This window comes from Lepidochelys olivacea (assembly GCF_965140295.1).
Source record: "Lepidochelys olivacea isolate rLepOli2 genome assembly, chromosome: 23".
Classification (NCBI taxonomy): domain Eukaryota; kingdom Metazoa; phylum Chordata; order Testudines; family Cheloniidae; genus Lepidochelys; species Lepidochelys olivacea.
In genome coordinates this window covers 12,367,481-12,383,476 of record NC_140433.1, presented here as the reverse complement: position 1 = coordinate 12,383,476, position 15,996 = coordinate 12,367,481, and the positions used below count along the sequence as shown (strand labels likewise).

Genomic DNA, 15,996 nt, shown 5'->3' with positions numbered 1-15,996 from the left:
CCAGGGGTACAAGGCACTCTCTCCGGAGGGACAGCCCCACGCCCACCCTGTAAACCGAGAACCCTGAGTCCAGAGCATCCAGCCCTCTGGCGGAGCTGGCCTGGGGTACTCTTCCCTCTTGAGCAGGTGGTAAACTGGCAACCCCCCTTGCCTGGGTCGTCTGCCCCTCGTCCAGCTGGGTCCCTACCCAGTTAACCCTGGGTAGGTTGGGTCTGCTCAGTTTGTCCCTGAGCCTGGGGCACTGGGTCCATACGTGGCCTCTCTGGCCACAGTGATAGCAGCTCAGGTCACGTTGGTCCCCTCGAGCGGGTCGGAGGGGCCCGACGCCAGGCATTCCCCTTTGGAGGGGGCTCTCCATATTTCCCTGCTGGGAGATCTCAGGGTGACTCTCTGTCTGCATTGGGGGGGGGGGGGGGAGCTGTTCCTTTGGGACTCCTCCCGCCTACCCCCTGACCGACTGTTCACAAACTCGTCGGCCAGCTGCCCTGCGTGCTGGGGGTTCTCTAGCTTTTTGTCCACCCACCACAGCCTCAGGTCGGAAGGGCACTGATCATACAGTTGCTCCAGTACGATTAGGTCAAGCAGGTCCTCTCTAGCTTGGGCCCCAGCTGTCCACTTGCGGGCATATCCCTGCATCCGGTTGACCAGTTGTAGGTAGGTGACCTCAGGCGTTTTACGTTGATTCCGGAACCTTCTCCGGTACATCTCGGGGGTCAGCCCAAACTCAAGGAGCAGGGCCTGTTTGAACAGTTCATAGTCCCCTGCCTCCGCCCCTGTCATTCGGCTGTACACCTCCACGGCTTTGGGGTCCAGTAAGGGGGTGAGGAACTGGAGCCTGTCTGCAGGGTCAACCCTGTGCATCTCACAGGCATTCTCAAAGGCCGTCAGGAAGCTATCCATGTCCTCCCCCTCCTTCCGCTGGGCCAGGAAGCACTTATCAAAGCTCCTTGCAGTCTTGGGTCCCCCCGCACTCACCGCAGCTGGGGCCCCACTGCTCCTCAGCCTGGCCAGCTCCAGTTCATGCTGTCTTCGTTTCTCCTTCTCCTCCTGCTCATGCCTACGTTGCCTCCCCTTCTCCTGACGCTCCCGCTCCTTCTCCTGACATTCCCGCTCCTTCTCCTGGTGCTCCCGCTCCTTCTCCTGATGTTCCCACTCCTTCTCCTGAAGTTCCCACTCCTTCTCCTCCTGCTCATGTTGACATTGTTTTTCATGATCCTCCATCTCCCTCATTTTTATCTCCCTCTCCCATTCCAGCCGTATCCGCTCCAGGGATGGGGAGCTCCGCCGGGAGGATCCCCTGCTGGCTGCCGGGGTCAGGGTGCCCTCAGTATTCACCGGTCTTCCCCGAACCCCTCCCCCAGGCATAGGTAGGAAGGGTCTTGGGATGTCCTCGGCAGCAGTCTGACCCCTCCCAGCCCGGTCAGGCCCCAGGGCCCATGCTGCATCCGCCGGGCAGCTTCCCTCCGGGACAGGGATCGGGTCATCCAAGCGATCCCTCTCCTCCAACTGAGCAATCAGCTGTTCCTTGGTGGACCTCCCAGTGCGCAGCCCCCTCTGCCTGCACATCTCCACCAGGTCGCTCTTAAGGCGTTTAGCGTACATCTCCCTGCTGGCCACTCGCAGGCCGGGCAGCTTCCCACGGTTTCCAGGAAAAACCCCTCGTGTGCCAGTCCTTCTTGAGGTCACCACCTCTTTACCAGGGTCGAGCTGCAGACTCCTCCGCCCCTGGGACAGCTCGCTGCAATACCCCGGGGGACCCTGTTACTGCAAAAGTCCTTCTCTCTGGTCACACACTCGCAGGGGTTAACTGCCCCCCGAAACCGTCTCTCTCAATCTTCAGCACGCCTGGTCCCCGTCAATCCCCCTTCGTTTTACTGTTCCCCAGTCACTTACTGAAGGAAGCGCCTCCTGCAGCCTCTGTCCGCATTCCTGGGGAGAGGTCTTATCTCCCCCTTACCCTCCCGGCTCAGGTGACAGGCTCTCAGGTCTCCCATCCCCAGGGCACATTCCCAGGTCAACACTCCCCCCTCCCTGCTGTGTCACATCATCACACCAGACCTCTGGGGCTGGGTGGGACAGAGAGATGCTCCCCGCCCCCCTTGCTCGCAGGAGCACGGCTGTGGGGGGGGGGGGGGGGCTCAGGCTGGCTCTGATGCAGTGAGGAAAGCAGGGAGCTCGCTGCCTATCCCCACTGGGACAGCAAGGGCAGTGCTGAGCACAGTGGGAGCTGAGACGCCAGCTGAGTGGGGGGAGACACAGGCAGGGCAGGGGATCTGTGGGGAGTGGCAAGGTGCTTGGTAAGGAAAGTTTTGATGAGCCTAGGCAGCGTTGTGAGCTGATGCCTGTGTCTAGTCAGCAGGGTGGGAAGGCGAGGAGAATGGAAGATGAGTGTCCCTGGACCTTACCTATTACCTGGGTGGAGAATTGGGACAGTGAAGGAAATGTGCCTGTGACTTGCCTATGGAGGGAGCTACCCTGATCTCCAAGTAGTTGTCTGTGACCAGCCTTGTGTGCTGGGACAAGGGGAAAGAGATCCCAAGCTGGGTGTCTTGGAAAGGAGAGAGTGTGTCCGGCTCTTCTTTGTCTGTGGAGCAGACAGAAGGGGCCTTTCAGCCTGTGATGGTTGAGGATAGTGCAGTTGTCTCAGAGTTGGTTCTGGTCGCATCCAGTTAGTGTCTATGCAAAATCCCAGAGGCCAGACAATTCTGGTGCTTGTATTTTGCCTGTTGCTAGTGTGTTGTTGGGAAAGGGTGTAGCAACTCTGTCTAATCAGGGTGAGATCCTAGCCGGGGCACAAGGAGATCATGAAGGTGATGTGATTGTGTTACCTACTGAGGGTGCGGAAACCTGTAGCAAAAAGGAAAAGATTCCTGAACTTGTGTGTGGCAAAGGGAAGGAGAAGGCTTCTGACCTGTTATCTAGGAAGTCTGTCAGTTTGACTGAAAGGGGATTGTGTAGGAATCCGCCGGATGGGCCAGAGGTAATTCTGGATGTAAGGAGACCCAGAAAGAGTCTGTTGTTGCTCAGGAAAGTGTCCCTCTAGAGCAAGCCCTAGGTAAAGAGGGTAAGAGCAGAATTTCTGGGAGGGGTGAATTGTTGCATAGAAAAGCCCCTCGGGAAAGGAATCCTCATGGAGTCTTTGCAAGCAGTTTACTGCAACTGAAGAGTGTGAAAGTTATTTAATCCAGAAAGTTTCAGTTCCTAACGGCCATCAATTTTTTGTTGTGAATGGATCCACTGACTTTCCTGTTGAAGGATCCAGTGTGGAGAGCTTTGAGAAGGTCTCAGATGAAGTGAAAGCTGTTAAGAAAGTTAAAGTGTCCTCTAACCAAGTGGCTGTGTTTGGCCAGCTTGTTGGGGAGAAGACCCAATCCCAGTTTGACCCCCGGAGGTTTTGGGGTGGCGAAAGGGCACGGGCCGCATAAACCTTCCCACATGCGGCCTGCGAGTGCTGTCGACCACCCCCGACCTAAGGGAGGGCGTGAAACTGGAAGGGCCTGGTGTAACTTCTACCAAAGAATGGGAGAGATGTTGGGGCATCCATGGGAATGTTGGTGGTTTTGAACTTCCCCAGGTCACCGGCTAAAGTGACCCCGCTCAGTTCGATCTCGAAGGGGGGAGAGATGTGATGAAGTGGGTCTGTTCTTAATGGTTCCTCTGAATGGTGTGGGGGTGCCTCAGTTTCCCCTATGCAGTTCTTAAGTATCTAGGTTTTGGGGTAAGGGTGTGTGATCATTGCAGAGCCCTATAGGGCAACTGAGTGCAGGGGTCTGGACACAGAGAATGGCCGACACCCTGTTTCCTGGCAACTGATGGCCTGTCCCTTCCCCCCTGCTTCACCAGTGCAAGGTGAGAGCTAAAGGGCTGGAGAACAAAGGAATCAGGTGCCCTCCTGGACTGGGAAAGGGACAAAGCCCAGAGGAGGAGGGGCTGGAGAGAGTTTCAGTTAGGGGTTGGCCGGGACATGGAGTGAAGGGCAGACGTGGTTTTCTGGCTCACTGCCCCCTAAAATGGACCCAGCTGAGAGGTCCCGTTCTCTGCACCTGCAAGCTCTGTTTTAGACCATGTTCCTGTCATCTAATAAACCTCTGTTTTACTGGCTGGCTGAGAGTCATGTCTGACTGCGGAGTTGGGGTGCAGGACCCTCTGGCTTCCCTACGACTCCGCCTGAGCGGACTCACTGTGGGAAGCGCACGGAGGTGCAGAGGAGGCTGAATGCTCCGAGGTCAGACCCAGGAAGGTGGAAGCTGTGTGAGCTGTGTGTCCTGCAGACAGGCTGCTCACAGAAAGGAGACTTCTCCAGAGTCCTGCCTGGCTTCATGGGGAGCAGATCCAGAGCATGGCCCAGGGACTCCATGACACTGGCCTGGCCTGTCTCCTGCTAGGGAGCAGAGCTTTGGGCCCCCAGGGGCTGGGGTTGCTCCGTGTCTCATGTTGTTAGCCCAGGGCTCAGAGGAAACTCTGGGCCCCTGTGGAAAGGCATCCAGGAGCCCGTCCCCAGGCCCACCACTGAGGCTGCGTGGTGAGGACGGGGCCTCTGTCTCATGGCCTGTCTGCTTCCCCCTGCAGAGCCCAGCTACCCCAAACCCAGCATCTCCCTGAACCCCAGCGGGGGGGTCTCCCTGGGGGGAGCCGTGGCCGTCTGGTGTCGGGGGCAGCACCAGGGCATGCGGTTCGTGCTGAATAAAGAGGGATGCCGTTTCCAAACTGTGGATCCGAAAGGGTTGGAGGCTGTGTTTTTCATCAGCAACATGAGCCGGGAGGACCGGGGGAGATACAACTGCTCCTATCACAGCAGATCGGGGTCAGCCACCGCATCGTCCCCCAGCGACCCCGTCGAGCTGGTGGTGAGAGGTGAGGGGCCCGGCTCGGCATTCCCATTCCCAGCCCCAGCCCCAGCCAGACCCTCACAGGGGCTCGGTGCTGATGGGACACTCAGAGCCAGGCTCTGCCCTGAGCCCTGACGGGATGCCCATCATAGAATCATAGAATATCAGGGTTGGAAGGGACCTCAGGAGGTCATCTAGTCCAACCCCCTGCTCAAAGTAGGACCAAATCCCCAATTTTTGCCCCAGATTCCAAAATGGCCCCCTCAAGGATTGAACTCGTAACCTTGGGTTTAGCAGGCTAATGCTCAAACCACTGAGCTATCCCTCCCCCGTGGAGCAACAGCCCCTGGAGACTCGGGACAGGGAGGTGACTTTAACGCTGTCCCTTGTGCGTAGGAACCGTGAGTCGCTATTTAATCCCGTGATCCCCTCCGCTCTGTTCTCCAGGCCCCGCCCCAGACAGTGCCCCAGTCGGAGGTGAATGAGGCAGGGGCTGCAGGGGAAGTGGTGGCTTGGTGGACACAGTGCTGGGCTGGGACCCAGGAGATCTGGCCCAGCTCCTGGCACGGCCACAGACTCTGTGAGATGGGAGCATGTCATGATTTTCAAAAGTGTCCTTCAAAAGGGCCTCAATCTTGGGGGACCTCAGGCCAAGCGCCAGAAACCGAGATGCCCACAGTTAGTGGAGACCTCTGCAAATGCTGGCCTCAATAGTGCTGGATCCCTTGTGTTGGGGGAGAATGTAGGGTCCCTGCCATGTTCAGGGCCCCTTTGTGCCAGGCACTACATAAACACAGAATGAAGAAACAGTCCCTGCCCCTGGGAGCTCACTAACAAAGTGAATCTGTCTGTGCCTCAGTTTCCCCTTGTTTAGAAAGGGGATAATGATGCCTCCCTGCCTCCTGGGGGGCTGGCAGGGTGACTCCCTTTCTGTGTGGGGCTCAGGCCCTGTCGTGCTGGGCCCTGGAGACAAGCCCGTGAGTAGCTGTGTGTCCAGGGCAAGCCAGATGCAGTGAACGAGGCAGGGGCCACAAACGGGCATAGGAGGATCCCAAGCAGTAGGGAGCCGTGGCTCGGTATCTGTGGGGCTGGGAGCCCAGCTCGCAGGGCCGGGATTCTGGGTGGGGGGACTCTGGGATCTGGGAGAGAATCTCTGCCCGGGGCCCTGGATCTGCCCGTGGCTCGGGCCTGCCAGGGAGTCCGGGGCTGGGTGGGTGCCCGGGTCTGGCTCTCACAGCCTGTCTCCTGTGCGCAGATCCCAGCTTACCCAGACCCTCCATCTCTCTGAGCCCCACTGGGGTCACCGCCCCAGGGGCAAACGTCACCATCCGGTGTCAGGGGCAGCCCCGGGACGTGAGGTTCTTCCTGCACAAGGCTGGAGACCTGAACCCGCCGCGACACATGGACCCTGCTGGGGACGGGGCCGAATTCCACATCCCCACCGTGGGCCGGCAGCACGGAGGGAGCTACAGCTGCAGCTACCGGCCCCGGTCAGAGCCCTTCGTCTCCTCGCAGCCCAGCCACCCCGTGCAGCTGGTGGTAGCAGGTGAGGGGCCCGGCTCCACGTCCCCGCTCCCAGCCCCACACCCGGCCAGATCCCTCCGGTCTTCGCACTGATGGGACGCTCAGAACCAGGGTCTGCCCTGAGCCCTGGGCCCAGCAGAGGGGACATCCAGGCGTGCAGCCGGGATGGAGTCACTTGGGGGTTCCCCAGCTGGGGGTGAGCAGCAGCCACTGGCGGTTCGGGGCAGAGGGAGGGGGGATCCCTTCCCCCAGGGGGAGCTGCAGAGAAGGGGGCTTTTCCCAGGGGGATGTTCCCCCGTGTTGCTCCCGTTCTTGGGACCCATAGAGGAGGTTGGGTCCTGGTCCGGGGTTGGGGGCAATTACTGTGGAAACAGGTCGTGGTGCCCAGGGGTGGGTGGGACTGAGACATCAGGGGGAGGGGCAACCCCGGACCCACAGCTCCTCCTATGCCTCCTGATCTGCAGATCGCAGCCGAGAATTTGCTGGGGGATCCCAGGGGAGGGACAGGATCTGGGGGACTGGGCTGTGAAATTGGGCCCAGAGTCCTCTGGCAATAACCCCCCATTATTGGGCCACATGACATCCCCCTGGCAATAGCAGTGAGCATTACCGAGAATTTCCTTGGTTCTTGCTTCCCCTCCCCACACTGGGGTCTCAGGGGACCCCCTGACCCTCCCCCAATAGATGTTCTGCCGCCTCTGGCTGCGCCCTCGTCCCCAGGGCCCTGGGCACCACCCGAGTGTGGGGGGCAGCGGGTGATGTTCCAGCCTCCCTCCACACGCTCTGCCTGGCTGTGTTTGGCAGTAGCCAAGATACCCCAGGGACGGGCTCACTGCACAGCAGACAGGCTGGGGCAGAGGCACCTGTGGGGGTGGACAGAGGGGTCCTATGGGGACAGGGAGCTGGGGTAGTTCCCTGCTGTGGGGGGCTAAGACCCTGAGGCTCTGATTGTCTCCATCCCCTGGCGTGGTCTGGGGTGCTGGGTGGCTCGGGGGCAGTTGGTCCACCCGGGAGCCCCCTTCATCAGCGAAGCTGAGGCTCAGCCCCCTGGGGCAGGAGGACATGGCCTCACCTGAGGTTTCCAGCCCTGGGGAGATCTCAGAGCCGCAGCACCTGGGAGACCCCCAGAGGGGGGCTGGGCTGGACCTGCTGGATGAGGTGTTGGGGGCTCCACTCCTGGGGCAGAGCTAGCTGCTGATCTCCCCATCTGAGCTGCCAAGTGACTCTCCCCTTCCCTCTGCAGCAGCCCCCCCGGGACACCAGGATTTCACCTACGCCAACATCGCCCGCCTGGCGCTGAGCGCCATGGTCCTGCTCATCATGGGGCTGATCCTGGCTGAGGCCTATTACAGCCGCTCGAGGGAGGTGCCCTAGGTGAGGTGATCCCCCGCTTCTGAGCCCCTTGCTGCCCCCAGGACTTGGGCCCATGGTGACACAGGTCCCTCTAACCTGCTGTCTCTCTGTGCCCCCCGGAGTCTGGATCCGGCTGTGCAGGGAAGAGAATCTCCCCGGGGGACGAGCCGCTTCCCCTCGGGGGACTGAGATGCCAGCAGAAACCCCCCTGCCCCCAAATACCCCTGCCTCAGAGAATCCTCACCCCAAAACAGCTCCCGTCCTGACAGCAGCTCCCCAGGATTGAACCCCCAGTGCCATCTGTGACACTGCACTCCATATGTTTATGGAAATATGCTTATGAGTGTAACTATAATGTAACTGGAATATTCTTTAAGCAAAAGGTCTCTTGGAAGGTATCATTACAAAACTTATGATCTACTGAGTGTGGTCATCCTATTTATGTGCATGTATCATTCTTGTATCTAAAACTCGAAATATGACGTTAACTCTGAAGTCAATTAATGGTGGTTTAGAATCTTGATGGCCCCCATTGACTAGGACAATTGGCTGTAGATGGTTTATTTACCTGCAAGCCTTCTTGTGGACATGGGGGCCAGCCTGTGGGTAATGAAGAAGGAGGTCTCACAGGGACATGTGACCATGTCAGCTGATACTGGAATCTATCTTAAGCCTGGTGCTTTTCCATTTAGAAGGAGGGGTGGGAACCCAGAGAGAGACAAAGGAGTCCCGCCTTTGGCCAAAGCTATAAAAGGGGGTGGAACAGAACAAAGGGGGCTGCCAGACATGAGGAATCACCTAGTTACCACCTGAACTAAAACTAACAAGGACTGTACCAGGGGAAAGCATTGGGCTCAGACTAGGAAGGAGTCTATTCTGGGAAAGAAGCTTCTTGGAACATCTCTAAGGGGGAGATTTACCTGTATTCAGTTTCTTAATGCATTAGGATGAGACTTGCGTGTTTTGTTTTATTTTGCTTGGTAACTTACTGTTATTACTTGAAACCACTTAAATCCTACTTTTAATACTTAATAATATCACTTTTGTTTATTAATTAACCCAGAGTAAATGATTAATACCTGGGGGAGCAAACAGCTGTGCATATCTCTCTATCAGTGTTATAGAGGGCGGATAATTTATGAGTTTACCCTGTATAAGCTTTATACAGAGTAAAATAGGTTTAATTGGGGTTTGGATCCCATTGGGCGCTGGGTGTCTGGGTGCTGGAGATAGGTGACCCGCTGAGCAGGTTTTGGTGTGTGGACCAGACCTGGGTCTGTGTTTGCAGCGGACTAGTGTGTCTGGCTCAACAAGGCAGGGTTCTGGAGTCTCAAGGTGGCAGTGGAAAACGGCTCAGAGGTAATCTCAGCATGTCAGGTGGCAGTCCGAAGGGTGTCTCTCTGACTGAACCTGTCACACCATGAGCACGAGCCCCTACAGTACGTGCTAGAGGAGTCGCCCCTGGGCTGGGCACATTGGACTCCCTATGGAGCAGAACCTGGAGGGTGATGGAGTCCCACTCGCTGGCCCAGCCAGGCTGGTTCTGCCCAGGGCTGCCAGTGGGGAGCAGGTACGAAGCAGGGCTCAGCAAGGGGAAGGCACCACCTGCATCTGCGGGGAGCCAAGAGCACTGGAGAGCCGGGCACTCAATAACTAGCCCCTTCCCGGCCAGATTCCCAGCACCGCCCGCTCCCTTTCCTTGGGGCTGGGCACCCGGCATTTCACAGCCACGGTCACCCCACCCACTTGCCACCTGCTGCTTCGTAGCCAGCTCCTGCCTGGGGGTCCCCATCGAGTCTAAACTGGCCACCCCCAGTTATGGCCTCCTTCTCAGACACCTGCTGTTGTCCCCCGTCCATCCAGGACCTCACTGGGCAGAGTGCGTTAGGCCCTAGCACTTTCCCAACCCGCAGCTGGGTAGTTAAATCCCCCAGGACCACCAGGGCTCATCGCCCAGCCCTGAGCTGGGCCCCTCCCCACACCCCACAAAATCCCATTCCCCGCAGCATCCCTAGACAGAGCCCCCAGTCCCCTGTGTGTGGGGAGGCTTCATCTGGCCCTGGCCCTGAAATAACGGCGCTTACTGCACCCCCAGTGTTTGTCCCCCTCCTCTCTGTGCAGTGGGGTCCCCCAGACCCTTTTCTGTCCTCCCTTTCTCCCTAGACCTCCCCCTCCCCGTATTTCTATTGTACAAACCCCCAGAGCTTCATGCCCCCTGCCCCCCAAATCTCCCCACCCCAGGGGCGGCTGTGATACCAGAGCCTCCAAATGTCCCCTAATGTTGCAGCCGACGAAGGTGAATGAGAAGTTCCAGCAGCCTCACGAGAACCTGGACGAATGAACGTTGGGGGGAATGTTGGCGAGAAAGAAAGACAGGATTTGTCCAACCCGAGTGGCCGCCAGACAGACCCCTTGGGCAGGGCTGGGGCCCGCCTGGGACACAGGAGAAGAGGGGGAGGAGAAATGCGTGACCCAAAATTGGGGTGTTGGAAACGAGGCCTCATTGGTGGATAAAATATTGCGGGGACAGGACGTGCCACCCACCACCCTTTGGGGCCTTAAAGAAAGAGACACGCTTCGCCCTCCCGGCTGCCACCCCCCCGTCTCCTGGTCCCCCCGGGCTGTCCGGACCCTGCTCCGTGGAGACGTCCTGAGCAGAGCGGCCAGAGAGAGGGACCCCGACGCCATCGCCCCTCCCCTGGCTGAACCCCCAACCTGGGAGGAAATGGGGTCGGACTTTCACAGCAGCCGCGGTGACGCCGGCTCCAGCCGAGCTCCACCGGCTCCTCTGCCCCCCAGGACAGTCGCTAGCGTCTCTGGGGCCAGCGGGGAGATGCCCAAACCCAGGGGATTTTCCGGCTAGAGACTCGCTCCAGCGAACGGGGCCGGGGCTGGAACAAACCCCTCATTTCACACGGCGCCTGCCACGGCTCCCTGGTTCCTGCTCTGCTGGGTCTGTCTCAGCCGGTCCCAGGGGTCAATGGGGGTTTCCCGTGGGACTGAGCAGGCTGCGGGCTCTGGACCCCGCCCCGGCCCGTGTTTAACCCTGCTCAGTGTGGGGCAGGGGCTGGGGCGTGTTCAGGCCCTTTATTGAGTCTCCACCAGCGCTTCTGGACACCCCCACAGCGGGTGTTTGGGGGGAGCCAGCTGAGGGGGAGCCGGGAGTTTGGGCGAAGTAGGTTGGGAGTGTTGGGAGGGGGTAGAGGGGAGAGGGTTTGGGATGGGGGCTGGACTTTGAGGGCAGACAGGCTCCCCCCAAAGGTCAGAGCCGGGGGCCAGGATTGTTTGGGGAAGTGAGGGGGGAGGGGGCAGACGGTGCCCCTGTCAGGGAGTCCCCGGGCGATGCTCTGGATCTGCTCCCCATGAAGCCAGGCAGGACTCTGGGGAAGTCTCCTCTCTGGGAGCAGCCTGTCTGCAGGACACACAGCTCCCCTGGCTCCACCTTCCTGGGTCTGACCTCGGAGCATTCAGCCTCCTCTGCCCCTCCGTGCGCTTCCCACAGCGAGTCCACCCAGGTGGGATCCTGGGGAAGCCAGAGGGTCCTGCCCCCCAACTCCGCAGTCAGACGTGACTCTCAGCCAGCCAGTAAAACAGAGGTTTATTAAACAACAGGAACATGGTCTAACACAGAGCTTGTAGGTGCAGAGAACAGGACGCCTCAGCTGGGTCCATTTGGGGGGGCAGTGAGCCAGACAACCCCGTCTGCACTTCACTCCATGTCCCCAGCCAGCCCCAAACTGAAACTCCCTCCAGCCCCTCCTCCTCTGGGCTTTGTTCCTTTCCTGGGCCAGGTAGAGGCTGGGGGGGGTGGTGGGGGAGGGGGGGTAGGAGGGCCCAGGCCATCAGTTGCCAGGAAACAGGGTGTCGGCCATTCTCTGTGTCCAGACCCCTGCACACACCTGCCCTCTAGGGCTCTGCAGTGATCACACACCCTTATCCCACCACCTAGATACTTAAGAACTGCATAGGGGAAACTGAGGCACCCCCACACTATTCAGAGGAAACATTAAGAACTGTAAAAAGAAAAGGAGTACTTGTGGCACCTTAGAGACTAACCAATTTATTAGAGCATAAGCTTTCGTGAGCTACAGCTCACTTCCTCAGATGCATATCGTGGAAACTGCAGCAGGCTTTATATATACACAGAGAATATGAAACAATACTGTTGTTTTGTATTGTTTCATATTCTCTGTGTATATATAAAGCCTGCTGCAGTTTCCACGATATGCATCTGAGGAAGTGAGCTGTAGCTCACGAAAGCTTATGCTCTAATAAATTGGTTAGTCTCTAAGGTGCCACAAGTCCTCCTTTTCTTTTTGCGAATACAGACTAACACGGCTGTTACTCTGAAACCTGTCATTAAGAACTGTCCCGCTTTGTCACATCTCTCCCCCCTTCGAGATCGAACTGAGCGGGGTCACTTTAGCTGGTGACCTGGGGAAGTTCGAGGCCACCAATGTTCCCATGGATGCCCCAGCATCTCTCCCGTTCCTTGGTGGGAGTTACACCAGGCCCTTCCAGTTTCACACCCTCCCTTAGCTTGGGGGTGGTCGATAGCACTCGCAGTCCGCATGTGGGAAGGTTTATGTGGCCCGTGCCCTTTGGCCACCCCAAAATCCCTGGGGGTCAAACTGTGATTGGGTCTTCTCCCAGCGCTCCAGTCTGGAGGGCTGCAATTCGGGCTCTTTTGTTTAAGAGCCCCCATCTTGACCTGGGCCACATACTGTTTACTTACAGAATTAGCATGGAAACATTCCTCTCTCAACAACCTTGTCTCCCCAACAAGCTGGCCAAACACAGCCACTTGGTTAGAGGACTGTTTAACTTTCTTAACAGCTTTCACTCCATCTGAGACCTTCTCAAAGCTCTCCACGCTGGATCTTTCAACAAGAAAGTCAGTGGATCCATTCACAACAGAAAATTTCTGGCTGTTAAGAACTGAAACTTTCTTGATTAAATCACTTTCACACCCCTCAGTTGCAGTAAACTGCTTGCAAAGACTCCATGAGGATTCCTTTCCAGAGGGGCTTTTCTATGCAACAATTCACATTTCACAGAAATTCTGCTCTTACCGTCTTTCCCTAGGGCTTGCTCTAGAGGGACACTTTCCTGAGCAACAACAGACTCTTTCCGGGTCTCAGTTACATCCCCTTTCAGGCAAACTGACAGACTTCCTAGATAACAGGTCAGAAGCCTTCTCCTTCCCTTTGCCACACACAAGTTCAGGAATCTTTTCCTTCCTGCTACAGGTTTCCACATCCTCAGTAGGTAACACAATCAAATCATCTTCATGCTCTCCTTGTGCCCAGGCTTGGATCTCACCCTGATTAGACAGTGTTGCTCCACCCTTTCCCAGCCACACACTAGCAACAGGCAAAATACAAGCACCAGAATTGTCTGGTCTCGGGGATTTTACATAGACACTAACTGGATGCGACCTAGTTACAGGGCCATTCTCCCGAGCAGACCCAAACTTAGGACCATTCCCTTCCTGGGCTTGAGCTGAATCCAGAATCAACTCTGAGTCAACTGCACGACCCTCAACCATCACAGGCTGCAAGGCCCCTTCTGTTTGCTCCACAGACAAAGAAGCGCCGGACACACTTTCTCCTTTACCAGACACACAGCTTGGGATCTCATTCCCCTTGTCCCAGCACACAAGGCTGGTCACAGACAACTGCTTGGAGACTGGGGTAGCTCCCTCCATAGGCAAGTCACAGGCACATTTCCTTCACCATCCCAATTCTCCACACAGACATATAGGTTGGGGTCAGGAGTGGGAGCCTGTCCACCTCCCCACCCATCTGGCTGACGGAGGGACAGCAATTTAGTCTCGAGGTTCCCTGCGGAACTGGCCCCCCCGGGGTCTATCCCCACTAACTCCTGGGAGGTCCCTTACGCCTCTCCGCTCTCCCAACGCCAGTTCATGCTGCTGCTGCTTCTGCAGCTCTTTCTTGGGCTCTCGCTGTCTCTCACAGTCCTCTTGCTCTCTCGGACTCAGCTCCAATCCCCTCCGTCTCCGATCCCCCTATGGGAAACCCGATCATGAAGACCCTCGTCTGGTCGGGGACTGGAGTCTTGGGGATGCCTGGCTCCCACTCCAGCTGCTCCCAGATCCTGTTCCTAAGAATCTGTTCCTTAGAGCGGTCATCCTCCTCCGGCTGCACGATTAACTGTGCCTTGGTGAACTTTCCAATGCTCAACCCTCTCTTTCTGCACAGGGTTACAATGTCCTTCTTAAGGAGACGGTGACAGGCCATCACTCCGCTCCTCCCAAGTTGTTGTGGACTCACAGGCCTGGGTGCTCTCAGCTCCCCACGGTTTCCAGGGAGAACCCTTAGTGTGCCAGCCCTTCTCGAGATCACCAACTCTTTGCCAGGGTCGAGCTGCAGACTCCTCCGCCCCTGGGACCGCTCGCTGCAATCCCCCGGGGGACCCTGTTACTGCAAAAGTCCTTCTCTCTGGTCACACACTCTCAGGGGTTAACCCCCCCCCCGAAACTGTCTCTCTCTGAATCTTCAGCACACCTGCTCCCCATCAATCCCCCTTCGTTTTACTGCTCCCCAGTCACTTACTGCAGGAAGCGCCGTCCACAGGGTGCAATACATCCCACTGCTACCACCAATTGTCACGGGGTCCCCGGGTGATGCTCTGGAACTGCTCCCCATGAAGCCAGGCAGGACTCTGGGGAAGTCACCTTCCTGTGAGCAGCCTGTCTTCAGGACACACAGCTCACACAGCTTCCACCTTCCTGGGTCTGACCTCAGAGCATTCAGCATCCTCTGCCCCTCCGTGCGCTTCCCACAGCAAGTCCACCCAGGCGGGGTCCTGGGGAAGCCAGAGGGTCCTGCACAGTTAGACGTGACTCTCAGCCAGTCAGTAAAACAGAGGTTTATTAGACAACAGGAACATGGTCTAAAACAGAGCTTGCAGGTGCAGAGAACAGGACCCCTCAGCTGAGTCCACTTTGGGGGGCAGTGAGCCAGACAACCCCGTCTGCACTTCACTCCATGTCCCAGCCAGCCCCAAACTGAAACTCCCTCCAGCCCCTCCTCCTCTGGGCTTTGTCCCTTTCCCCTGCCAGGAGGTCACCTGATTCCTTTGTTCTCCAAACCTTTAGCTCTCACCTTGCAGGGGGGAAGGGCCCAGGCCATCAGTAACCAGGAAATATGGTGTTGGTCATTCTCTGTATCCAGACCCCTACACACACCTGCCTTCCAGGGCTCTACAATGATCATATACCCTTATCCCACCACCTAGATACTTAAGAACTGCCTAGGGGAAACTGAGGCACCCCCACACTATTCAGAGGAAATATTAAGAACAGTCCCACTTCGTCACAGTCCCCCAGGAGGCAGCTGTCATTTCCACCCCTTGGCAGCTTCCCCTCTTACTGACCCCTTCCTACTCCTGCCCCCTCAGTTCTGGGTCCCCCACTTTCTTTCACCTCAGTCTCTTGCCCCCACAACACCCCACACCCCCCTCTGCCCCAGGGAGGGAGGTCGGGGTGTGTGAGGGGATAGGAGATGGGGATAGGGCAGAACAGGGTTGGGGACAGGGGCATGAGAGTACACGAGGGTGGTGAAGGGACATGGGACAGGGGGCAAAATTGGGGGGATGGGGACCTGATGGGGGGGATGTGAGGGAACTACAGAATGGGGGGTGGGACTCTCACAGAGCCCCCGGGACGTGCTCTGGAACTGCTCCCCATGAAGCCAGGCAGGACTCTGGGGAAATCTCCTTTCTGTGAGCAGCCTGTCTTCAGGACACACAGCTCACCCAGCTTCCACCTTCCTGGGTCTGACCTCGGAGCATTCAGCATCCTCTGCCCTCCGTGCCCTTCCCACAGCGAGTCCACCCAGGCGGGGTCCCGGGGAAGCCTGCTCCCCGACTCTGCAGTCAGATGTGACTCTCAGCCCTGGTCTACACTAGGAGTTGAGGTTGAATTCACCAGTGTTAAATCGATTTAAACCTGCACCCATCCACATGACAAAGCCCTTTTTTCAACTTAAAGGGCTCTTAAAACTGATTTCTTTACTCCACCCCTGACAAGGGGATTAGCACTGAAATCGGTCTTGCCGGGTTGAAATGGCGGTAGTGTGGATGCAATTCAATGTTATTGTCCTCCGGGAGCTGTCCCAGAGTGCTCCATTGTGACTGCTCTGGACAGCACTCTCAACTCAAATGCACTGGCCAGGTAGACAGGAAAAGGCCCGTGAACTTTTGAATCTATTTGGCCAGCATGGCAAGCTGCAGGTGAGTGCAGAGCTCATCAGCAGAGGTGACCATG

At 57.5% G+C, this 15,996-nt stretch overlaps 1 protein-coding gene across 1 annotated transcript in view; it reads left to right on the top strand.

The window, feature by feature from the left end:
• Positions 1–8,699, top strand: part of LOC311511980 (immunoglobulin superfamily member 1-like) — a 112,091-nt gene extending 103,392 nt beyond the window's left edge. The window contains exons 22-24 of the mRNA XM_084612953.1: positions 4,570–4,854; positions 6,085–6,375; positions 7,597–8,699. Coding sequence (XP_084469079.1) covers positions 4,570–4,854; positions 6,085–6,375; positions 7,597–7,727 — 707 coding nt within the window. The 3' untranslated portion in view covers positions 7,728–8,699. The remainder of the gene's footprint in view (positions 1–4,569; positions 4,855–6,084; positions 6,376–7,596) is intronic.
• The last annotated feature ends 7,297 nt before the right edge of the window (positions 8,700–15,996 follow it).